This window comes from Xiphophorus couchianus, chromosome 11 (genome assembly GCF_001444195.1).
Source record: "Xiphophorus couchianus chromosome 11, X_couchianus-1.0, whole genome shotgun sequence".
NCBI classification, from domain to species: Eukaryota; Metazoa; Chordata; class Actinopteri; order Cyprinodontiformes; family Poeciliidae; genus Xiphophorus; species Xiphophorus couchianus.
The window spans coordinates 20,020,802-20,046,513 of record NC_040238.1 but is presented as its reverse complement, the minus strand read 5'-3'; the positions used below and the strand labels follow the sequence as shown (position 1 = coordinate 20,046,513).

The following is a 25,712-nucleotide window of genomic DNA, read 5'->3' as shown; positions in this document are numbered from 1 at the left end:
CACACACGCGCACACACACTCAAAGATAAACATGCAGCTCTCAAGCGGCTTCTCCAAACACACTCTGTTTGCAGTAAATCTTAAGGCGAGCTTAGTCCCGCAGAGAAGCTCAAATTTATTCAGCAGGAGTAAAAAAAAACCTTCTCAGATGTGACTTCAAAAAAACACTGCCCAATTGTAAAGGTCTAACAAATTTGTTTGTTCTGTTTAGCCTTGAAGCTCCCTTCAAGTTCATTTGTATCCTTTGAAAGCAGCATAGAGGAAAAAAACAACAACAAAAAAAACTTTTTTTTGTTATATTCGCCTCTTTTCTCTTTGGACGTTCACTATGAAGCCTAAAGGAGTCCTTGAACGGAACCAGATAACAGCTCTCTCTTCAAGTAGAGCCTGGCTGATAAATTGGTGTCTAAATCCCAATATTAGGGTCTCGGAGTTTTTGAAAAAGAGGTTAAACAGAAGGGTGGTGGCTTCACAAAAGGGGAGCGCAGGATGTCGAGGCCTAGCGTTCTGTCTGGGAGTGAGGTCACGGCGCAGCGTTCTCGGGGAGGTACATCTGCTATCTCTCTTCCTCCCTTTTCCTTTGTTAATCAGCCCGTATGCTTAACTGCTGAGTGCAGCGCTTTAGCCATATGCAATTAATCAGATGTTTCCTCGCGGAGACGAAACCAAAGAGACATTCAGCAGCGGGGCAGTGTGATTACACATCAAATGCAAGCCCTCCACCAATCCCACTGTCCCCATTTGTCTGCAGGAGATAGCAGGGAGCGCTGCCATTAATGCTGCTAAATGGCGCTGCTTCATTTTGATGGCAGCCAAAGATCTATTTTTCATTATGCAGAGTTCATTAAGCAGCAGGAGCAGAGAGGGAGACGGAGAGCATTACAACGGGATCTTTAACAAGCACATTTGCTAATGCACTGTGATTTAATTCAGTTTAGATGAGCATGTGCTTTGACGAGGTACGCCAAATTGCTCTTTTTGACTAAACAGAAATATTTATTACTTATAGGCTGCTGCATTTATTTAAGTAGTTGCATTTATTTTACACTCTCCCAACAGCTGCAAAGCTAATAAATATACATCACTCATTAAAAACTAGATTATTACACATATAACTTTATGTAAAGTATGATGGATCTCTATCAACCCAAATGTGCACTGTGGTCATTAGATTTGATCTTCACTAGTTTTCAGATGTCTTCTGCTTAGCCAGGTACTATTTTTTATTAAGCTACACCCCTGAATTTTATCATATTTAATTGGGATTTCATGTGTAAATCACATGAAGGTGTGTTCATGTAATTTACATGAGCATGCTTGTAAATCACATGTATGCTCGCATAGAGTACCAACCACATTTATTGGCAACCCTGGTAAAAATGTGTGAAAAGCTGTAAAATAACAGCATCTTGCATTGCATAATTGTGAAATGGAAGGAAAGAGGACATCATTTTTATTAATCATAAAAAATCTGAAAAGTATGTGGTAAAGTTGCCTGGAGCTCCCTTTACCCTGACATCACTAAGGAAAGTCCAGTGCCATCGCAAGTTATTTATATCATAGACGGTCCACTTGTGTGTAATTTAATATTAGCACGTTCTCAGAGGTTTGGTAAAGAATAAACAGCATCATGAAGAGAGCAAGGTTGAACCAAAGTCAAAGTCACTGTTTGTGTCTGCAAACATGGCCAAGAACAATGACTCTCATTTTGATTCTGATATTCTCAAACGAGAGCAAAATCGATCTTTTTGGCCCGCAAGCAAAACTGTATGTGTGAAGGAAATAACAGCAACACACACATCCTTATCTACAGCCCAACATGGCATTGACAGCATCACATGTGAGGGAGCTATTCTTCAGCAGGGACTGTGAAGCTGGTCAGAGTGGAAGGGAAGCTGAATAGAGTAAATCTACAAAAGAAATGTGTATTTATTCACTTTTCATCATGAAGATGATCCTAAACATACAGATAGAGCTAAGATGAGCTGGGTAGATCAAAACATAACCATGCATCAAAATGGCCCAGAAAAATCCTTCTATGAATCTTGACAAAATTTGAAAATCAAAGATCACAGATGCTCTCCATCTAATCTCTATAAATTCAAACTATTTTGGCAAATTAGAACAGACAACAACGTCAATATCTAGATGTCCTGGTTCACGTCGACTCATTTGTATTCAACTCTTGAAAACTCTCGATCCTTTTCTTTCTTCTGCAATTATGGACAAAGTTCAAACGGCAAAGTATTTTGAAGTACAAAAATGTTTGAGTTGTAAATACTTTTGTAAGGCACAATCACACATCAGGGAGATCTAAACAGTCTGAAACCGTATTAGGAACGACTGCAAATGGCTCCTGTTAGCAGTTAAGAAGACGCTAGCGAGCAGAACATAGCCAACGGTAATGATAGCATTTTTTGAAAAGGAAAAACTATTGGAGCCGACGGAGACAGAAGTCATTTGGAGCCAAACAACTGTCAGTGGGAAGTGTGAAAGCCTTGTTATAGAAAAAAAACTTTAAATCCTTTTTAAGAAACATAAATAATTATTTATGACAACATCAAATGCTGCATGGGAGGAATTTGCAATAAATTTGCAAAAAAAAATAAAAAGAAAAGAGTTGGCAGGATCCTTCTATGAGCGGCCAGCTGGTGCTGACCAGATGTTCTTCAGTTCAAGAGGCCATTTCTGCCGGCAGCCATTATTCTATTTAATGAGGCCATTTCAAAGCCAGCACATCAGGATAAATAGGTAGTGTTGCAGGGCAGCACAAGAGCCTATATATTTAATGACCACAAACTTTTTTTTTCTTTTGCCTCTTTAGCTTTTTCTTCTGCTTAACTTCTGTTAATCTGCCAATCGGTTCCTTGAAAATGAGCTGCATGAATCGGAGCGAGAACCCTGTGAAGATCAGCCCAAAGAAAGAACTTCTTGCGGTTTGATAATTAATGCAAAGATGTCAGTGGAAACTGTTTTAGCTGTCGGAGCAGGCCAATCTCCAGAATCAAAGCGAGGCTGAACATATTTGATGTCGACACCATTTGGAATTTAAAATCTGATGTGAAACCAATTCTGGGCCACGTTTTGAAAAAAAAAAAAATCCTCTATTATCGTCCAAATCCATTAATATGGATAAAGGCTTGGTAAATAACAGAAAAATGTTTCATGGAAAGTGTATTTTATAAGATCTAAAAGGGATAGAGAGACACATTTTCATGATTTTTCTGACAACAGGATGACTTTAAGATGCCCTTGCTTTGTTCTGCATATTTTAAGGTAACAGACCTTTTACATACCAATTTTACATCCTTCTGCGGCACATTACTCGGTCATTGTCCCAAGCCAACTATCATTACTCACATCAGCATCTCTCAGAGACTCCTCACTGTCCCATAAATAAGGTCTTCTTCCTATAATGAAGATTAAAGTGACATTTGAATGAGGAATGGCTACACCGACTCCGGAGCATGGATGGCAATGAGCAAGACGAGTCAACACGGGACGACTAAGCCGTCTCTTAACAAACACAAGCTGTGCAGCATGAACTAATACATCCTCAGCTTGGGCTTCTTCTGCGAAAGCGGCTAAAGTGTTACAGATGGTGGCCTGTCAGCCTCCACGCAGCAGCAGGTGAAACAGGCCAACAAAGTGAAGCAGGACAGCATCCAAGGGCCACATCAGGAGGCACTTCAGACGAGGTTGATAATACCAATGAGAGGCAATAAACTGGGTAAATATTTTCGTCTCGCCACGCCACACAACCAATTATCAGGCGCCGCAATCTGCCACAGACACGTCGGCCAGATCAATAAGACCGAGGTTTCCGTTCGTGTGGGAGCGATAACAAGCTTCTTAATGAGGCCAAACGTAACTGAGCATACAGTACCAGCCACTCTTATTGGCAACCCTGGTAAAGATTTGTAAGAAAGACTTAAACTAACATCATCTTGTATTGCAGAAATACAATTTCATATCGGCATTGAAAGATAAAAGTCAGAATATATTCAGAGTATTTGACCATCCCCTTTTTGCAATTTTTTTCTTTTATCTCCATACTCTTTTCTTCAGCTTTAAGATGAGATTTAGGTCTGAGGACTGAGATGAACATATGAGCAGGTTGTTGCTGTTTCTGGTGAAATGTCTCCGTGTTGATTTGGTCTTACGCTTAGAATGGTTATTTTGTTAAAAGAGCTAATGACAACCTATTTTAGTTTACTAGCAGAGCCCACTGGATTTAAAAGAAATGTTCTAGTATTTCAGAGAGTTAATGATACTATTAACTATGTAGAGCCTTTTTGGAAGCTCTACATATTTCAGGTTTATGATTTTGCTCTATCACGGTTTCCATTTCCAACCATTTGTCATGTTAAACACATAACCTGGTGTTGAAGTGAGAAGATGAAAATGGCTGTGCTCTGTGTGACATCATGCTTAATTATTTATTTTACATTATATTTAGCATTCCCAGTTGCACTTTCTGCACCATTTGAAAGAAGGTTTGTTGCAGTTTATTTCTGCATTTTTAACCAAGGTAATCAGCCTATTGTTTTCATCAGTTTCAGTTTCTTTATTATTTATTTTACATTGGCTCCTAAATGCACTGGCTGAGCAAATTAAAGTTGTTTTTCATGCTTCACCAAGCTTGTGAAGCTATTGGTGTGTTTAAGGGTGATGCACTGGTGCAAAGTTATCAAATAATTTTGTAATTCAGGAGATTAAAAAAAATACATTTTAAATCAATTCAACACAATTTTTTCTGTATCAGCTCTGAATTGAAACCTCAGATGTCTGTATTGGGAGTGAAAAAAGTGCATCATTAATCTCTACCAGGTGTAGCAAAATAGATGGCATATGGATGTAAAAAGCTATTTTTTTGTATTAATACATATTTGAAGATGCATTGGCCTGCTCTGTGGTCAAGTGGGACAATCTGATTCATTGCTGCAGTAGATGTGACATCTGTGCTGAAGATGCATGAAATACAGCAGAGGAAGTTATAAAGGATCTTAGTTGTCCTAGAAATGCTGGATGAAGGTTTAAAAATAGCTGGAATCCACAGTTGTGAAAAGTTTGTCAGATTTCAAAGTCGGGCTGAAGCCAGCAACGTTCTCCAAATCTTTTTTCCTCTGAAAGCGGTGACATTAAAATATGTTGTGCATAACATCACACGCTGTACAATTTCAGTAACCTCCACCTGTAGCAGGTGTGAATGTCACTGAGAATCTCAGGTACGTGTTTGAACTGTCAAAAGCTTGCAAGAGTTTGACTTTTCTTAGGCTCTCTAGATCAGCATGTGTTTGGCTTTCATTATCAAAGAGCTCTCGCTGGACTGATCAACACACACCTACACAGGTAAAGACAAAACAGCTCAGAATCTCCCTCTTTTAAATCTGTTCAGAGCTGGAGACACTTTGCAAAGTTTGGAGCGCAACCAAAACTGCTGCTGAGCTCTTTCTGAACAGGCAGCAGGAGGAAGGCTGGAGTCAAGCAATACGTTTAACCTTAAGGTTTGCAGCTGAGCAAATGCATAAAGAAAAATTCTTCTGTTGGAAAATCATTTTCTGCTTATAAAACAAAAAAAAAGGAATGTTTCAAAAAATATTAATCTGAGAAAGTTTTTACAAAGAATTTTCAGTATGTTCTGTCCTAATTTCTTTAGAAAACAGATGGACATTGTTTCAAAGTTCTTAAAGCTGCAGCAGAATCAGAAAAGTTAATCAAAGTCAGTGGAGATAGCCAAAGAAAAGAGATATGAAACATAGAACCAATTCCTGAAGTTTGCTGATTGCTATCCGGAGTAATAAAGAAGATGGTAGCTGTACCTTTAAGTTGTGATTGACCTGTAATGATATTAGACGACTCGTTGTAAAAGAAGCGTGTATTAAATTAGAGACGTTTGGTTTCTAATTTATTGGCCAACAATTGGTTTTTGTTAGCCAATACCAAATGTTATTTTTTTATGAGGCTTTGACTATCCCACATTCGAACTAGGCCTGCATGAGTTGAATCTATAATGTGAAAATTTGATTATTGAATATTGTGTTGCTGTTATTGATTGAATTTCCCCACCTCCCTATAATTTGCTCTCTTGCAGAGCATCTTGATCACTGAGATATATATTGGATGTGGGCATAAAGAAAAATTAAACTCCATCCAACTGGCTAAATGTATTTTTGGCAAGCAGAGTTTGAATGCAGGGCACCTAAACCTTTTCAGCAAACCAAACGCTGCACGCAATCACTCTTTTACAGTCCCAGTACTATCTTTGATGTGCTATGCAGCTCTAATGCAAAATTATTTGTATAAAATTGGTTTTGAACCAAAACTTAAGGCATATTCCACTAAAAGAGAGAATTTTGCTCAAGCTGGAACAAATCTCTTTCTCCAACAGCAGTGACCATTTTTACTTTTCTTCACAGGTGTCTGAACAACCCCTACTGCAATGACACCATTTTTTTTTTTCAGAAACCCTGGAAGAAAGAAGTTTTTTGCCTTGAGGGTACAAAGCATCAAACCATGTGATCCAAACGTTAATCTGAGTTTAAGATTATGAGAGAGAATACTGTTACTTTTTGCATTTCTCCATAAAAAAATAGGGGTTTCCAGCTTATTTATTTAATTGCGTGGAGCGAATACTAATATTATTTCACAAAAAAAACATCTGCAAAAATATTAAGGCATTGTTGTTAAAACTGTATCAGGGAATGTTATCCCAGAACATCCAGTGCATCTTTGGTTGTATGAAAGATGTCACACCAGCATTATTTTTTAAATAATTTGAACTATTGATTATTAGTCTGAGCAAATTAAGGAGAAAATGCTGCTTTCTCCTTAATTGGTACATCATTTTATGCTCTATATCTGCTATCTAAATAAATCCAAGTAAATTAATAATGAAAAAGGAACTGATACTGATATCCTGGGGCGTTCACAATCCACAGATCAGTGCTGTTTGTGTTCATCTACAGCTGGTATGTATCTTGCTTGCAGTATGTTAGAAAACAGACTGCTCTGCCGTTTCTTAACGCCTACAAATGACGATCCTTACGGCCCTCACCGCTGCATAGATGGGGCCCACACGAAGAAAGTCAGAGGCCCTAAACCACGTAGAAAAGTTGGAGGTTTTTGCACACTTTCTTTACCTAATCCAATTAGAGCGAAGTTATAATCTGCCAGGGTTTTTTTGGGGGGGGGGGAATTATAGACTCAGACGTCTGTAGTCAAACTACAGCAGCACCTGTGAATGACTCATTTACCAGAAGCAAGGAAGTATTGAGTGCCTCACAGAGCCGGATTCACCCACATACAGACGCAATTTAGGATCATTACTGTCAGAGAATAAAATGCATCTGACTGCTTTGAATGAGGACTGAAATGAGGGATTTACATATTAAAGCCCGATCATATACAGTGTGTAATAAAACATCTGCTTGAGCTGGCTTTTGGTCTGAAACAGATTTTTCTCCTTTCTCCCCCGTCCGGATGTTTCTCTGCTGCGGCACATCTGCGCTCCTGATCTTTAGCTCGCTCGCTTTGCGGAGTGCATTGGTGTTGTTGTTTTCCCAGAAGGGGCCCGCTCACCTCTGTCGGTGTCGTAAAGATAGACGAACCTCTCCCACTTGTAATGGTCCAGCAGGCTGAGAATGGCGCCCCTCAAACTGGGCCTCATCTGGATGACAAACTGCACGTCGGCGTCGATGGGGAAGCTGGGCGTGATGAAGGAAGTGTGCAGGGCGCCGCAGAAGGAGGTCAGCGTGTTCATGGACTTGCGGTCGTAGAAGCCAAAGATGGCGTAGACTCCCCGGGAGAACTGGGAGCAGACTGGTGACACGGAGACAAAAAAAAACAAAACACAGGGGCATATTCAGGTCACAAAGGAAGAACGCAGCCTTTAAGTAAAAGTTTTCATGTAAAAGTTGCAGTAGTTTGCATGGGAGTTGAAAATATTAAACTGAGGTCGTGATGAGTGTTAATCATGTGGATAAAGTAGCGAGTATCTGAATAAATGTTTGCCATGTGGGATGTCTGCTCCCTGTGGCCATGCTCTGCTGCCCACTGCCCTTCACTTCTCCTTCCTGCAAATGCTGCTGCTTGGGTAATCAGCTAGAAATAATAGGGAAGTCAGTGCTCTGGTCACATCTTTTAATGGACAAATTCCCTGAAACATGAGCATGCAAATATTCCAGCACTGAGCATCTCTGTGCTATAAAAGATTTATAACAAGGCCTATCTGTGGCCATCTGCGGGTCTCTGGAAAAAAAATTGCAGCCATAAAAACATCAGATACTGATTGCCTTAAGAGACATTAGCTATTTTGTTTTATTTATGCATGATCGATGGGAACAAAGACAGTAAAAATAGACCCCTGGGAAATGTAGTGAATGATAGAACCTGCTGTTATGTCCATAAATCTTAACACAACCCTGAAGCCTGTCCGTAACATTAAATTGCTAAATGAGGTAATATGCTGTAATGTGCTCATTAAGAAGTGTATTGTCTACATTCATTGTCCAATCAGTGCTAATAAAAGTTTGTGGAGGTGAGTTCACTCTGCCTGCATGTGCTTTAAAGCTTGCCTGTGCTTATTAAAGACATTTATCATGTGTACTGTGACAATAACTGTGCTTTCATAGGTCTTTTGATGTGCACTTAACAGTTTCCTGGTCGGAAAACTGAGATGGGAATGTTCAGATAATCTTCTTTAAAAGGATTTTGAGCTGATAAGTGTATTTGTATCAAACCTCCCTGAGGAAATACTTTGTCCAACCACCATTTGCGGCAGTTGTAACTCATGGTATTTTGGAGTATGGCTCTATCAACTTTGGACATGTAGAGGATGAAATTTCAACCCACTCTGTAAAAACACTCCAAGCTCGGTCAGATTGTGTTGACAGCACGTGGAATCATCCATAAAACCTCACGCCAAATAGATTTAAAACTGATCCCTACCTGGGTGGTTTCAACACATGATCATGCTTGGATCAAAACCATCGTATTGTAACTGGCTGAAAGCTTTGGGTAATTGTCCTGCTGGAGGATGAAGCTCCACTCTGATTTTCTTCCAGGATTTCCCTGCATTGAGCACCAATCATCATCCTATTAAATCTGATCAACTCGTCTTGTTTCTGCTGAGGAAGAACAACCACGCTTCATAAGATCATATCTCATCATGCAGGATGGTGTGCCACCACACATGGTAATTACATTTTTGGATTAATCTGATTAGAGTATCTTTGTCCACGTATTTGTTGTGGGCCCTGCAAACATGACTTATGATCGACTCAATTAAACTAGAGCTTTCTTCTTGTCATTCTTCTGTAAAGCTGAGATTTGTGGATTGCATGACTGTAAATGCCATGAAAGGTTTGCAGTTGTGCCTCACTCTTTCACGCGATGGATTGGACAGAGCTTTGGCAGCTGTTCAAAGACTGGGAAGTTATCTGATAACCTAACCCGTGAAGTTCCTCTCAACTTTATCCGTGACCTGTCTCTTGTGTTCCTTGGTCTTCATGATCTAAAACGTTCTCCTGAAAATCTCTGAGACCTGCAGGGAAGAGTTGTATTTGATGTTAAATCACACAGAGGTGAACTTTAGGCGACTCCTGAATGAAGTCACACATTTATTTTGGTATTAGAGTAAATTTTTTTTGTAAAATGTGTTGAATATTTTCCTTGAACTTCACAACTATGTGCTACCATGTTTAAAAATTGGAGAGAAATTAGCAGTTTGGCCACCTATTGTGATGTGATGTGATTTTTGCATTTTTGAAAAAATTCTCTTCGCACCCTTTCTTTCTTTAATTGCCACCATCGTGTTCATATCACATGTTAATGTTTGTCTGAAAAAGCCAACGTTTCTCTTTTATAAATAGAAAACAACAGGACTGCAACCAACAAACCTTTTAAGCGGTCAAAATCGTCATTACTCCACTTTCATAATCAGGAACAATTTCTATGCAGATATGTTGAATTCAGCTTTAGTTCGAGAGCTTGTTCTTTGTTGTTTTTGTTTATCAGGAATTGGATAATCATGGTGGTGGAGAGTAAGCCTGTCACAATAATCAATAAACCAATTAATCGCATGAAAAATTAAAACAAACTCAATCATTTCGATTGGAATGATTTATCTTTTTCTCTTTCAATCAAAAACTGGCTGATAAAAGTCTTCTGTCTAGTGCTTTGTTCTCATCTAGTCATATTTTGTTTGAAGACACTTCATAATTCAACTTATTTGTTGTTTTGTTCATTTAGTTTGGATATTTAAAATGTCTTCCAGTTCCAGTGCTAAATGTTCATTAGAATTTAAAGTTTATTGATCTTTGAGAATGTGTTCTTGAATTATTATGAAATTACCATTATAGTACTTAAAAATGGTCCCAAAACAACATTATTATCATTTATTGCAATAACTTCTAGAACAATTAATCATACTGCAAAATTTCTTATCGTGACAGACCTAGTGGAGAGGTTAGAGCTCATGTCATGCAACACAAGAAGGTCCCCGGTTTGAATCCTGGCCTGACGTCTTTCTGCATAAAGGTTCCAAGTTCTCCCAGTGGTTTCTCTCTTTTTTTCTACAGTCCCCAGATAAGATTGTTTGGCTAATTTCTCACTCTAAATTGCCCTTAGCTTGTTTGCCTTGCCTGTCTCTGTGCTGTCCTGAGATGGCCACTGAAGCCACCGTGGCAGATCAATCCGTGCTAAATAATAAATTCACAGGTTTCTCTTTACTTCAGATTATTAGAACAATGCTGACAACCACAACACGGACAGCTCATCTAGCATTAATCAATCCTGTGAACATTTTAGTTTCTCGTGACGCTAGGAAGGCCACTCTCCTAAAGGACTAATAAAATAACGCATTTCAGCTCATAAACATCAGCCGCCAAGAGTAAATTCCTCTGATCCCAGCCTTAAATGAAGACACGCATCATTTACTTTATTGCAGAGGGGATGCTGTGGTATTTTCCTGCTCTGTGCGTTTCAGTTCAGATTATTAACATTGGACGTTTCTATGCATGACTAATATCCAGATGGAAAATGTTACCGCTTACTTTTTTTTCTTCAACTCCCGTCTTATTCATCGCTGTGCAAACACCCACATCTGCCTGTCATTGTTGAGTCTTTTTTTCCTCCAGCTCTCTCTTTTCTCCCTCACCTTCTGTTTAGCTTCAGCTCTCGCCACCTTGTTAGGCATGACTGGCAGGTACAGCATCCTTAGCAGCACCCCCGTTTTAAACACAACTTTGAACTCTGCTGCGTGGATGTCTGAGCTTTTCACCACACCAGCTGATGGAGGGATGCAACAACTGAACTCTGGAAGCTGCATTTCTGAACAGAAGCAGCGTTGGAGCTGCTGTGCTGGCCTGCGAGCTAGATGCAAGAACGAGGTCTGCGAAAAGAAAGCGGCATTGGGGAGCTGGGTAAAAGGAAAGACCCAAGAAAGACGAGGAGGTGAAATTTTCTAGGACAGAATCGCCAATAGGTGCCACAAGATTTAAAAGATGAAACGCTGCCTTGAACACTGCAGTATTTTTTGTGATAACAGCTCTTTGTGTGTATTGATGCTTGGTGGGAAGGTATTGTTACACCTTGTAAGGAAGGATAGGAAACTAGCTGGTCTTTGGGCTGTTATGTATGAAATACAGAACCGTGAAAACGTATCTTCCCCCTAACAGAATTTTTCTCTTATTCTGTGCCAAAAAATAAATGCCTCCCCCAAATCAACTTACTAGTTAGGGTTAAGCTGTCCTGCTCTAGAAGAAGCAAAACACTTCCAGACTATAACACCAACATTACAGTGTTTAATGAGAATTAAATGCTGTCTTTGTTTTCCATTAGCTTGGATAAAAATCTTCCAAATAATTCAAATTTTGTCTCAAGATTCTGTCAAATATTTCGCAAACTCTTGGGAATCATCAAAACTTTTTAATGGAAAATGAGAAATGCCTTTGTGTTTGTTTGTTTGGTTCGTTTTTTTTTATTATTATTATTTTGGTCTGTGGTGGTTTTGGGCCTTTTTGCCTTTACAATAGATAACAGTGTCAGATTAGCTTAGCAATAGCTTTAAAACAATTTTTATTTCCATTTGCTATATAACTAGTTGATTGTTAAAGACAGGGTGAACCTTAATATTATACAATAATATGTATAATTACATTGTAGGTGAATATTGAAATCACTTCAAATTAGCACAGTTAATCAAGGAGTTTGCACAGTATTATATCTGCAAAATGAAATACTGGCAATTAAATTGTCTTGGGCAAACATTTTAGGGCTGAAATGCAGATTTAAATACAAATCTGATTTGTAGGTTGGTGTGCTCATGGTTAACGAATAGGAAGAGTTTATTTCTATTTCTAACCCGTCGGCCACCGATCCCAACCAGTTAAGTAAAAACTTACAGGTAATATTGACTATAGATTGGTTCGTCTTCAGCCAGAACCACTGCAGGTGAAAAGGCTGAATCCACCTCATCAAAAGAACTTACTTCTAGATGTTTACAGTGTTACTCACCTTTTTATCTGCAGTTGAGGCATTTTAATTAGCGTATTATATTTACACAAAATAAGACCTCAGTGAGGGTTAGCAGAAGACACTAAACAACAACGATGATGACCAGAAGTCATTCCCCCCTTTTCAGTGAATAAACTGCCTGTCAATGTATCTCACACCGTCCAAAACCATTTCAATTCATTATAATGACCCGCTGGTTCAGTTAAGAGTGTTAAATCACATGGTCTGCAGTATAGTCGAAATGTGACTCAGTGACGCTAAAGGCAAAAGGCACATGGCTAAAATGATATCTTTTTGTAATAACATTTAAGCGGTTTTATATGCTTAAACACATCACGCTCTGCAGTGTCGCACAATTTGTCTCAGATGACCAACCACATTGAAAGAATAGGGCGCATATAAAGTGAACGCTGAGTAGGTGTTCCTCCTCAGGCGGTGCTGTTACATGCTGGCTGGAGTTCCCTCTTGTGAAACTACATGTTTTCCCTCAGTGTGTGACTCCATGTATATATATTTATATATATATATATATGTGCTCATTATGCACTTAAAGAGAGCGGCAACAGTTGCTGGATAAACTCTAAAGTGAAGAATACCACTAGATGCGGTCCACATGCTAAAGCAACATGACGGGCGGGAAATCTACAGCAGTTGATGCATAATGTCGTAGACTTGCCCTGCGGCCACCGGGGCGCTAGGAAGACGAATAGACTTGAACGTTTCACTGCATGAAGAAGCAACGCAAACCTTCCACCTACACATTCTTTACATAAACTGCGAGAACATCATCCGAAGAATGACTCAAGAGGAGATAGAGAGGGAAAAAAAACACTTAAAGACGGAAAAAAAAAAAACACTGAAAGTTTGTGAAAAATGAATAATTTTGCTTTAACACATGAGATAGCGTTATGTGATGCACTGAAATCCTGTTTTTAATTAAAATGTTATGGATTGTTAATATTTCGTCTAAGGAAGGAGTTTTAATCAACTGAGTCTTCTGCAGCCTTGCAACTCTTTAATAAAAAGGTTTTAATTTCAACTCAGCCTCTTGAAATATTCTACTTCCCGTTGCGCAATTTATCAGCACTTACACCAATACTTCAACCACTTTCACGACAATGCCCCAGCAGGAAATGAATTATCTGAATCAAATGCAGATAATCAACCTGACAGAGGGGAAAAAAAAAAAAAAAAAAAAAAAAAAAAAATCGGTCTAATCTTCAAAACTAACTTCTACAAATTCACAAAAGCAGCTCTTTAAGAAACTCCCTAAATTATTCACTGCACAGATATTATCTTTGGATTCCTCTCTTTGACACTACTCCGCGTGGCTCACGGCTTGTTGTCCTTGAATAATCCGAGGCAGAGCTGAATGAAAAACAGAGATTTCAGCGGTCGAGGACATTGTGTAAGCCTGCAAACGAACTGCTGCAACATCACTGTAGCTTGTCAGTAGCGATCACCATCGCTCTGTTACAGCGCTGACATGTAAGCACATTTAGATACACGGGATGAAAGACTAACTGCACATCTCCAGAGGTTTGGCCCCGAAGCTATTCAATACTATTCTGCCATTTCACAGCCTTATCTTTGCTCAGAGTTTAGTGACTGGGTTGGAGGAAAACTAGAAATGAGATTCGGAGTTGAGATAAACAGGCTGTGAGCTTGTTTGGATAAGTTGGGATTTAACTGATAGCCGCAGCCTCACTCGGCTGTTATTTAAACGCTGCTGCTGAAGTTGAGGACATTTACTTCCCTTTTCAAAAAAAGAAATGTATTTATGAGCACGATGGTGCATGAATCATGTCTCACCCTGCAGCGGTGGACGTTAAAAGTTCTTATTAAACTAAGGGTCAAACACTCTATTCATGTCGGTGAATACACTGCTTGCAAAATGATGTGTGCGTGTATTTTCTATTTCGAAACGCCACAACAAATCTAAGAACGACTGCTTTTCAATTCCTCGCAGTTCACCGAGCTGACAACCCACTGGCTGCAGCAGCTAAAACTTGAACATTTCTAGGTTATTATCAGAAGAAGACATGTGTGGAAAAGTGTATCCCTAAATAAAAGACGTATGCAAATTAGAGATGCACTGGGAAATGTTAAGCTTGCTTAACAAATTCAACACTCAAAGAGGCGTGTTGAATTTGCTGTTTTAAGTATCTATAAAATGAAATCAGAGGAAATATAGGAGCTATTGAAAAGGAAAACATTTTCCACAGTATGTTGAGCTGAATCAGAGAGAGAGCAAGACTTTCAGCAGATAACAGGAAGGATCAATGCAGTCGCTCAGTTTTATCCATTAGCGTTCTTATGTCCTGCGGGCAGGGCATGCTACATGAATATATGATAGCTAAGATTAAAAAAAAAATCATAGCTTTTATTGAAAAGCTATTATTTCAATCATGTATGCCAATGACGGATACAATCAGAACTGTAGACACTTTTGTCAAACTATTCTGAAATGCAAAATAATGTCCAACTCACCATTCAAAGCCTCATATCCTTGAAAGAAGTGAGACATCACAAGCCGACAAAGCCCTTGTGAATTCTTACATTCACAAGGGTCCAAATAATGTATAATTCCACAACACTCTTACATCCAGAATGCAACATAATCTACTGCTGGAAACCTTACATCTATTCCTCACAAATTTTCATCGTAATTTCTGTAAAGCGAAATGGTTCGTATTTAAGTGTTTTGAGTAAAAATTGCACAGCCTTCAACGTTTGTCTATTACGAAGCAATGTTTGAAAAGGAAAACGTTGGCACATACTTGTCAAGTCTCCCGTCTTGGCCGGGAAAACTGCCGCTTTTTACCCTCCTTTCCCGCCGTGCTCCCGTCTTAGTATTCTACTGTAAACGCGTATTATGGCGCGTTAGTTTCCCCCCTCCACACCACCAAAAAGTGAATGAGTTGGCATCCTACTGGAAACCTCAGGTAAGACTCTATTATCCTTCACACTACAGCCTGAAGTGACCCAACTCCGATTTTTTTTTTTTTTTGCTGTAATGCGACCTGTATCTGACCTTTTCATGGCAGTCTGAACAATACAAGTCGGATTTTTTTCGAATGCAACCCAGGCCGATACGTATCCGATTCAAATGTGACCTAACGTCCAGGTCGCATTCATCGGATTGAACGTCACTGATACTCGACAAACGTCACTATTCTGCGTCCTGATACGCAACCCCCCCCCCCCAAAAAAACAACAACCATGGCGGACGATAATGGGGATTAAGTTGTTAATATGCTGCTCCGGTCGGACAACAACTTCAAAATTGTAAGCTATGCTAAACCGTTAACATCCACGTTTACTTCCGCAAACACTGAGCACTTCCTCTTCTTTATGGCGGTTGGCAGAACACTGAGAACCCTGACGCGATTGCGCCCTCTACTGTGCATGCGGGAGACTTTCGGGTCGTTTGCGGTTCACACTGAAGAACACATACAGTACAGGTCGCATAAATATATTTGGAAGTGTAAACAACCATGGCAAAAAATAATAATAAGAATTGGAATTGGGTCACTTCAGGCTGCAGTGTAAACATAGCCTATGAGGCTGCTTCCTTTGTCATGCTAGCAGTGCTAATCACTGTTATAACAATCTTGACAGGTAAGCTAGTAGCTGCTACATGATTTTTTACTCTTCATCTCAAAATATGATCACCACCAAATACCACCATTGCATCCCAAATCCAAATGTTTTCTTTCCTACTGACCTCAGTACTCTGCGGAAAAGCAAAGTGAGTAAATATTTTATGTGTGCCTGCGCTATTATCACTGCGGTCTAGCTGGGGATTAGGATGGAAGCTATCACAAGGACTGCTCTCCTTCATGCCAAACAGTTTGACAACCTCGTCTCTGATGTTCATGCATCATTCATGACTGTCGGTTCACATGAGTTCCCAGGGTTATGATGAATTTAGGGTTGTTTTATGTTGTTTGGTTACGCTCGAGCGTGCTTGTTTTGCTTCACTTACTGCCACAGAAAATTATGTAAAGCATTGTCAATCGATGTTTGCCCATGAGATATTACAATATTCTCACAAGCTCCAAAACTCTAATCTAAAATAGAAAACAAGAACAGATGATTCATTTATCTTTTCATATCCAGTAGTGTCCCAGCTTCATAAACAAAACAAAAACACTGTCAAAAATGTTAGTAAAATTATTAGGACTCTTGACTCTCATTGGAGCATTGCAAACTTGAATATTTGTTCATCTAATTTTGGTAAAAACAAGCAAGCCTGGCTCAACATAAATAATCATTATCTAAAAGTCTGATGAATCTGTGGAAATTAGGAAAATGTATGAAGTATCTCTCTGCCAATTCGTAGCAGCAATGTTTCTCTTACTGATATTCAAAATAACAATTGCTGATAGAATATTTTTTTAGATATTTAAATGTATGTATTTTTCTCCGAGTTACTAAATTATTAGGCCTAAAATCTACGATGGGGATTATTTAAAAATAATATCTGCTGTGATTATCCTACCAATTGCTTCTAACTTCTATGATGCAAATGACACATAACACTTCAAAATATGAGGGGAGAGTTTTAATCAAGTAAATACCCCATTAGCTTACGCCATCAAAGTTGTGTGCACATCTTTCACAGGCTAATGTGAATGCGAGTTCTGCAAAGACTAAAAATCTCCTAATCAGCGGATGGCTGCTAATGAATCAAAGTATTGAGCACAGTGTTAACAATGTAGAAGAAAAAGAGCAGAAGGAGGATGAAGAGGAGGAAATCTGGCTGCATGAACTGGTCTGTGCTGCATTAGTGGGACTGTCCGTTGCCTACACACTGAAGTGCTCTAACATTAGCCTCTGTCTGAACGGCAGCACACTGGTTGAGTCACAGCAGGGGGAGGATTGATAGCTTAGAACAAACACTCTTGCAAGAAACACTGTGAATATTTTGGCTTTCCTTCCTAAGAAAAAATAGCTTTGAAATGTAGTTTAGAAATCTACAAATGTCTTTTATTGTACTATACAATAACATAGCTTATACACAGCAATACAAATGAGAAATTCATGTTTTTTTTAGTAAGCATGGGGTCATCTTTTGTGTACTTACAGGACCCTAATGCAGACAGGAAGTAGGCAGAATCATAAAGGAAGTGTTGAGGAACAGAGGAAGGAAAGGAGTCCAAAGATAAAATAAAAAAGCGAAGAACTCTGGAGTTCAGAAATCTGATAGGCAACAGCAGAGAGCTTGAACACTTGATGCTCACCTGACTCAGGAACAAGTGGGTGTAAGAAACAGCTGTGTGGAGAGCACAACTGGAGGGGCAGAGGGAAGGTGACTAATTGACAGAAAAACTCTTAACTTAACTAAACAAGGGGAGCCAGTGTTATTCTCAAAAAATAAAATCAATAAAATACCAAAAGAATTAACATGTACAAGAATAACACAAAATTGAAAAGAAAATAAATAAACTCAAACACTTTAGGATCCTCAAATACTGTTTACTGTTTTCAATTTATACCAATCTTTTTAAAGAAATTAACCATTTGTACAGAATTACTGGCTGTGCGCTGCAGGTAAGCTGGCTGATAAAAGGTTAATTATGACATGTTTATTTGGAAAATGTTCTGTTCAAGAACAAACTAAAGGAGTGTCACACATCACTCTTTTGAAGGTAACACTGATAAATACAAGAGTTGGTTAAGCTACAAGCAGCAAGCCTGTCTAGTAGCTGATTCTACCATCTACCTGAGCAGATAGGCTACCCAATTAACCAGCTAATTAAAGTTTGTTTGACCAGAAGAAATCTTAATTGCAGCAAATATTTTTTATGACACTGTAAATATGATAACTAACTTTATTGTATTGGAAAAAGTAAAGTCTTGTGTTATTTTAGAAAATTCAGGGAATAAAACAAATCAGATCATATTATGTTTTCTTTCATCACTACATTGAAACCAAGTTATCTTTATCCATGGTTATCATACGAATGCCATGCCACCTAGTACCTAATGTCCAGCTCTCTCTTCTGTTGTATTTTCTACTCCTAACCTTAGTCTTAATGGATATGACCTTCCCATTGCCACTTTTATGCATGCAATCAGTCCCAGCCTGCAGCAACGTGTCACGTCAATACGTTCTGCAGCCTCTCTCCAGTCACAAATAGGTGGTCGAGAGATAATACAGCACAGCAAACTTCTCTTTGTCAGAATTCATTCAATCACAACTGGGAACTGTTTGCTGCGGTGCACTATTGACCTCATAGTTTTATGGTCACTTTTACATGTGCAGTCAAAGCATCACAGCTCAAAATGCAAGTGTTTCTGCTCAGGGGAAAAGTTGAGGGGGTTAAAAGAAAAGAAAAAAGTTTGCCATGAATTGATTTTTCCATACTAGGGAACAAGCCAGAGTCAAGCATAAACACAAACACGCCACCGCCGGCCGGACGACGGCCGTCCACCTTATTGATCCTCTCTGCCAGCAACAACAGAGTCATTTGCCATCAGGGATTTGTAACAGCCATTACATACCGATTGAGCTGGGGGGAAAGAGGGTGAGGAGCGGCATTGTCCTGTTTTTTTACTCCAACCCAAATCCATAAAACAATCACAAAAGACAAGCTTTGACTTACCACTAATTACTCTGACCCTTTCATTATTGCCCCTCTCTGTCACGTCTCCAAGAAGAAGAAATAAATACTGAACATCCTTTATAACATCTCAGTCATCATAACACATGCTAATATTTTTTCTCAATCGATGATGCGAGTTGTGGGAAAAAGCACAGCTCGGACTTTCCTTCAGTTCTTGCCAAAATAGATATGTGTCACATCCTCATCACAACATCCATCGGAAACATCAACACCTGCCAAGAAAAGCAGGCCATTATGCAATTCCGCCTGCTATATATGTAACCGTGTAGCTTGGTGCTTTTTGGAGTCACCGGCTGAACCTGGCTGGTCTGCATAATGAGCCACTCAATGTTCTTTGTCAACTAGTGAGTATTATCCTCAGCTTGCGTCAGCTTATCACACTGAAATTAATCCTTCTGATTATCCTTTATAAGGATTTCCCTTAAAAAGGGAATCCATAAGCTCCTTCTAAACACAATGGAGTTTGGATTTAGTCTGTGTTAATTCGGGGGGAAAAAACGTCATGTTCCCCACCAGATCAGGACGATCCCAGCAGGTAACGTGCGTGTCTTCCTCAGCACCGCCTGCTGAAGTGCCCTTGAGCTGAGCTGCTTCGGTGTAATTACTCAGCTGCCAACGGAGCAAGGTTGCAGTGGAACACGGGCGGCTTTGTGGCGTGAGACTGTGAAAGTGTGTCAACCTGCCTGTGGCAGCGATTGCTCCCCTCCGGCTGCTGCTGCTGCTGCTGCACGCCAGACTCCACTAAATGCAGTTTGCGAGCACCGCCACCGCTTACCGACAATACGACAGCAGTCCACCTACAGGACAGCCGATGGAGGGGGTGGGGGCCTGAATGTGGGAGGCGCCACTGCGTTCAAATTTCCCTTTCTTTTAGCAGGCTTGTTCTCACTTCATTAGCTTTCACAGTCATCTCTGAGACAGCTGACAGAGTTCAGAGAGCTGCGGCTGATCTTCGAGCGTAAAGTGTTAAGTGCTGTTGGTGGGAAGAGAGATAACAGATTAATTCTCCAGACAGGACTCAACACCCTGCACGGCAGGGGCAGGGGGGCACGTCGTGCAGCTATCAGGCAGCGTCACGCTCCTCGCTCCTTCGTATCAAATTCATCATGTTTGCGGAGACTGCCACGCAGATTTCACCAGGACAAGGATGGCACAATGAGCTATTTATATTCGGAGATGTAGACATAGACACCTACAGGCTAGGTTGCTGAGGGAACCTTATGTGATCCTCAAGGTTGCCTTACAAAAATATATTTTAGGGATTTAATGGGACAGATCAATAGGAATCAAAATCAAGCAAGCTAGAAGGAAAATGACACGTGGTTTTCAAATCCCTTTGTTACTCCTGCACGCATATGTATTCAAAATCCCTCTTTACATTTAACCCCAAAATAAAATCCACTTTAACTCTGAAGGATCTGTAGAGCTCCAAAGCTAGGATTGGAAGAACATGCCACATTATTTGTAGAATGAGTAATTGTGATATGGAGACCAAATTATACGTAGAAATATTTAAAACGTGGGAAGTATTTAGACTCTGCATTCCAGACTGAGATGCACAATGTATAGAGTGGATGAGTCAGTTAGGGGTAGGATTTAATGAGCACTGGCTTCTTCCTACTCCTTTTCAAACCGAATAAGAAAGTTTTAGTTTTATGTTTTGGTGTTATTCCTATGTTTATTCTTGTATTATTTTTCTCCTCTGTTAACATTAGTGTTTTTATATGTTCGAAATAAAGATTTCATCATCATCAAATCGGGCATTCATAGAAGAGAGGCAAGAAGAAATTTGTTGTTGGAAGGAAGCTGTGGAAAGTCCTGTCAGCGGGTTGTCACAAGGTGGAAGAAGGTGCTCTGATTAGACAAGACAGAATTTGAACCTCATAATCTAACACCATTACTTTAGCCCTGAATACACCATACCCGCAAATAAACATGGCAGTGGCTACATCATGCTGTGGGGACGCTTTTCTTTAGCAGGGACAGGGAAGCTGGATTCATGGGAAGATGGAGAAAGCAAAATAGACTTGCTTCCAGCATGACAACAACTCTGAACGCACAGTCAGGCCTAGTCAAAGTCCAAACCTGACAATCTGAGGTCAGAGTTCAAATCTGGAATTCAAATGAATCTGATCTATTTTGCACAAACAAAAGGGCATAATTTACTGTCTCTAGGTGAACAAATCTGGACGGCAGATGCCTTTAAAAAATTGCAGCTCTATGTTGGTTTGTTGTATGAAATTTCAATAAAATACGGTACATTTTGTGGCTCTAATGTAATGTCAGTGAATATGAAAAGGTTCAAAAGCTATGAAATCTTTTGCAAGGCACTGTATGACTTCGGACGTTGATGCCAACATGAACAGCCACCCATAAAACGTGACAGCAACGAGGAACAAAGTGGAGATCTAAATCTTTAAGTGACACAACTAACTTATACCAAAGCATAATTTCCAACTTAAACTATCGAAGTTAGCAGGGTAAATAAGAAAAAAAACGGATGTTAATTCTTTAAGTCTATGCTTTTTTTTAACTTAAGACATCAAAAGCAATTTTTTAAACATTTATAACCAGCCTCCTTTATTTAATGTGCACTTTAGCACAATTTGAATATGTTGAGAGCATTGTTCAAATATTCCGTTTGTTTATGATGTGGACCTTCGTTACCCACTAGAATAATTAATTTCCCCTGTTCAACATAAACTAAAATGCTTTTTATTACTCCTTTTTAGTTTGTAGTACAACAATCTAAGAGCTGCTTATTGTCTTAATTATTCATTCGCTTTGTTTCCAAAAAGAAGGCCTGGTTGGCCAGTTAGAGACCATCAGGTTTCATGATCCAGATGGAGGATTCTGGATGCCATAAGCGAGAAGCGAAGGAATCACGCCAGACGCTTTGGCAATAGTTTTAGTCCTTTCTTCTTTTCTTTTTTTTATAACCACAAATGTCTTTATAAACCCCTGTGCAATTGTTTTGAATACAACACAGACAGGCTTAGCATAACCTTTGTGCTGTTTTGTGTTTCACTTCAATAATTGCAGTAATTTTGCATCCATCGAGGGCAGGACATAAACAGCACAACTGAGAGAAGAAAATAAAACAAAAACAACAAACCAACAAGACAATTACTTACAGGCATGTGTGACAGAGAAACTGTTCGAGGACTCCAAGTTGTCAACATTATAATTGAGGTGAAAAGGTTTTTCTGTCACATTCTGGTTGGTGTTGTAGAGCTGGACAGCAAACCTAAAGGTGCTGTGCTCCTGCACTGTGGAGCGCATGAACAGTCCACCTGCAGGAAATATCACACACAAAAAGTGCCTGTCAGATTTTAGAAAGAGCTAACAACAGCTTCTTCTTTTTTATTAGCTAAATGTTTTGAAAACATTTCAGACCAAAGCTTCTCAATAAATATGTAACCATAAACCTCTTCTGTCAAATTGAATCCTTTGGCATCACAAAATGATGGGCCTGTGTGCTTTCAGCGCACACGGCTGAGATTGTGGAACTAAAGGGGCGTGGCTTCAAAATCACAGCATTCACCTGGACCATGTTAAGATCCTCATGAAGGATCCTCGAGTCCATCAGGTGGCTTTAATCAAATTTGTTGCTCACCATCCTCAATGTTTAAGGGTTAAAGGTTTAAAAGCATTGGAATTGGTCTCCGCCTATTTGCCAGTTGTTAGTAGCATGTGTAAAAGTTGTTATGATTATACTGCTGGCTCCATTGTCCCCTTAAAAATGCATTATACTTGAGATTTGTATCCACCAGAACCATTATTAATTTACCTGAAGACCAACAGAGTTTGTTTTAATAAGCAAATGTGTTTGTTGAATAATGTTTTCAAAGATATGCCAATAATCAACCAATTTAATTTGCTAGTGCGTGCTTAGCTGGTTACACAAGGTTAGGATTCCTCAAACAATTGGAAATAGCTTTTATTCTAATGTCAGGATGTAACTTAAGGTAAAATATTCTCTGCTACTGATTCTAAGGGTAGAAATATAATATCCTACAGCAACACACACACTTTTGGCGGAAGAAATAACTTATAAAATTCATCTAATGAACACTTATTTAGACGACAAAAAAGGCAGAACATTCATAATTTAATTTAAATGCCTGAAAAATCATACATATGTATCTACATGTACTTTAAAGAGTTCATTACCCATCAGAATGAGTGGGCAGGGCCTAACACTGGCATAGAGTAGCTGATTGGTCTGCAGTTGACTTCTGGTGCAGATTAACCAATCAGACATCCGGGTTTATTTGAAGAGCCATGGTGACTCTACATTCTACATTATTTGTAGAATGAGTAATTGTGACATGGATTTTTAATATTGTTTAATATTTAATATTAAACTTAATGTTTAATATTAAATATTAAGCAATATTAATATTGTTTAATGATGGACTTCAGTACAGGTAACAGGAAATAATTCAATATTAAAATACAAATTTTGATCAATTCTTTCCACACTAATTTTAATTCATTCTTTTTCAAAACTATTTTTAATGGTGCAAAAGTGACAAATTAAACAGTTTTCATTTATTCCATTAACTAACATTTTATTTTAAACATCACATCTAAAAATATTTATACAATAAAATAATTATTTATTGTGTTCTGACAATTTTAGGACCCCTTAAGATTTCAACCTAGTTATTATTATTAATTTTTTTTATATAATGATCTGCTGTTTGTTAAACTGGCGATGTACAGTATCTGGATTTGCCCTATTTTTTATTTTTTTTAAATCTAAGATCGCTTGGGTACATAGAAGTGGACTAAGTTCGCAGTCGTCTAAGTGGGTGAATACCAGAAGCCAAAAACTCGTCCTCGATGGACAAATGTGAGCCTTTAAAAACACCCGAGTTGAACTTACCGATGTTGATTTGGTTTGGAAACCCTGCCAGCGAGTCCCCGATGAGATGAAGTAAAACCAGGACCGCCGCAACTCTGCGACTCCACATTTTTCCCCGAGAAGTGAAATCAACTCCTGGCGTGTTTGTGGGCGAGGAGAAGCAGGGAGAATCATGAACACAGGCTGGAGCGCAAAGAAATCCACAAGATGCGGCGGCGGATCTCTCTCTCTCTTTGGCTTTGTCTCTCTCTCTCTCTCTCTCTCACCGTGTGTGCGCCCACGTTGAATGTGTGCCAGCGCAACTGCAGCGCCAGCCCACTACGACTGCCGCTGCCGCTGCTGCTGCTGCTGCTGCTGCTCCAAGAACCTCAAGCCAGTGTTTTATCTCAAAGATGGTGGTGGTGGAGTGGAGCGCAGGAGACGGGCCACCGGATCTCCTCACTGTGTGGATGGACACCACTGAAATGGGCCAGAGCGAGAAAGAGGAGGAGGATGAAGGAGGGAGGGGAAGAGTGGGATGAGGGGGGTGTGGGGGAGGCGTTTATCAAACTTGTTCTGACGTTGAATTATAATAAGTGCAGCCTTCCTCCCCGCGTCACTGCAGAATTGGCGTGCGTGTGTGTGGGGGGTGGGCGTGGGTGTGGTGCAGAGGCTGAGCAGCACGCACAGGCATTAAAGTCAAAAGGGAGCAACGACTGATGTGTGTGTGCGTCTGGGTATATATATATTCCCATCCATCCATCCATCCATCCTTCCCTGTTGTGCGTGTGGGTGCAGTGTAGTTCTGCACAGCATAATCCTGCGCTGTCCCCTGCAGGTGTTTCAGAGTAGAAACTGTAACTGCGGGGCCAAATGGGCTGATTTATTCCCGTTTAATCACAGCCTGTCTAACCATCTAACAGATGTTATAGCCTATATTAAGATACGAATAGAAGCATAGAGTGATTAAAAAAAATAAATAAATGAATGGGTACAAAGAAGGAGGAGCTTCAGGTTAGGCTATTTGCATGGGCAATTCTAGAATGCTTATTTATTTCTTAATAAAATAGTAATGGGGGTCGTTGCAAGACGTAGTAGTGGCGCAATTGCGTTGGGACGAAGGACGTGTAAAAGTGTTTAATTTTCGTAATTAGTTATTTTTGTAATAATGATATTCAGTGGTACTCAGATATTCTGTGAGGCAGAAGCCTGGAAACTGCAGCTTCGAGGAGGAGTTTTGTCCTCTAAGGCGGCGCTTGGTCCGCTGAATGGTTGCCATGGGATATTAAAGGATTTGTCACACATGCGTGAAATAATCACAGCGACACTCCAGGTATGTTTCTGAGGAGGGAATACAATTATAGCATGATGTGAAGCTAAGAAGAAAAAGCATAACACTGCCCCTTTAAATATTAAATCAGATGTCATGATCAATTACTCAATACTTGGGTAGCCATTTCACCAGATACTTTTGTTCCCTTACTTGAGTGTTTCCATTTTATGGCAACGTTTTGCTTTTATTTGAGTAACAACTGAAGTAGTGCTACTCCTACTCGAGTACAATTCTGCCTCTGCACATGAGGACACAATAACAGGATATCTGAAACATTATTAAAGATTTAAACAAAAATATCTATATATTTTCCTTTGAGCTCAAAATAAAGTTATGGTGTAAAAATCAGAATATTATTGTCTTCCATTCAGTTTAGCTACGT

At 39.4% G+C, this 25,712-nt stretch overlaps 1 protein-coding gene across 5 annotated transcripts in view; it reads right to left on the bottom strand.

The window, feature by feature from the left end:
• Positions 1-24,499, bottom strand: part of gria3a (glutamate receptor, ionotropic, AMPA 3a) — an 87,806-nt gene extending 63,307 nt beyond the window's left edge. For 2 of the 5 annotated variants that reach the window (XM_028030990.1, XM_028030989.1), the window contains exons 1-3: positions 24,040-24,494; positions 22,283-22,441; positions 7,582-7,821 (exon numbers count right to left, since the gene is read on the bottom strand). In XM_028030990.1, the coding sequence (XP_027886791.1) occupies positions 7,582-7,821; positions 22,283-22,441; positions 24,040-24,127 (487 nt within the window). In that variant the 5' untranslated portion in view covers positions 24,128-24,494. Of the gene's footprint in view, positions 1-7,581; positions 7,822-22,282; positions 22,442-24,039 lie in introns of all 5 variants that reach the window. The other 3 variants (XM_028030991.1, XM_028030992.1, XM_028030993.1) reach the window with 3 other exon arrangements.
• Positions 24,500-25,712: the final 1,213 nt, after the last annotated feature.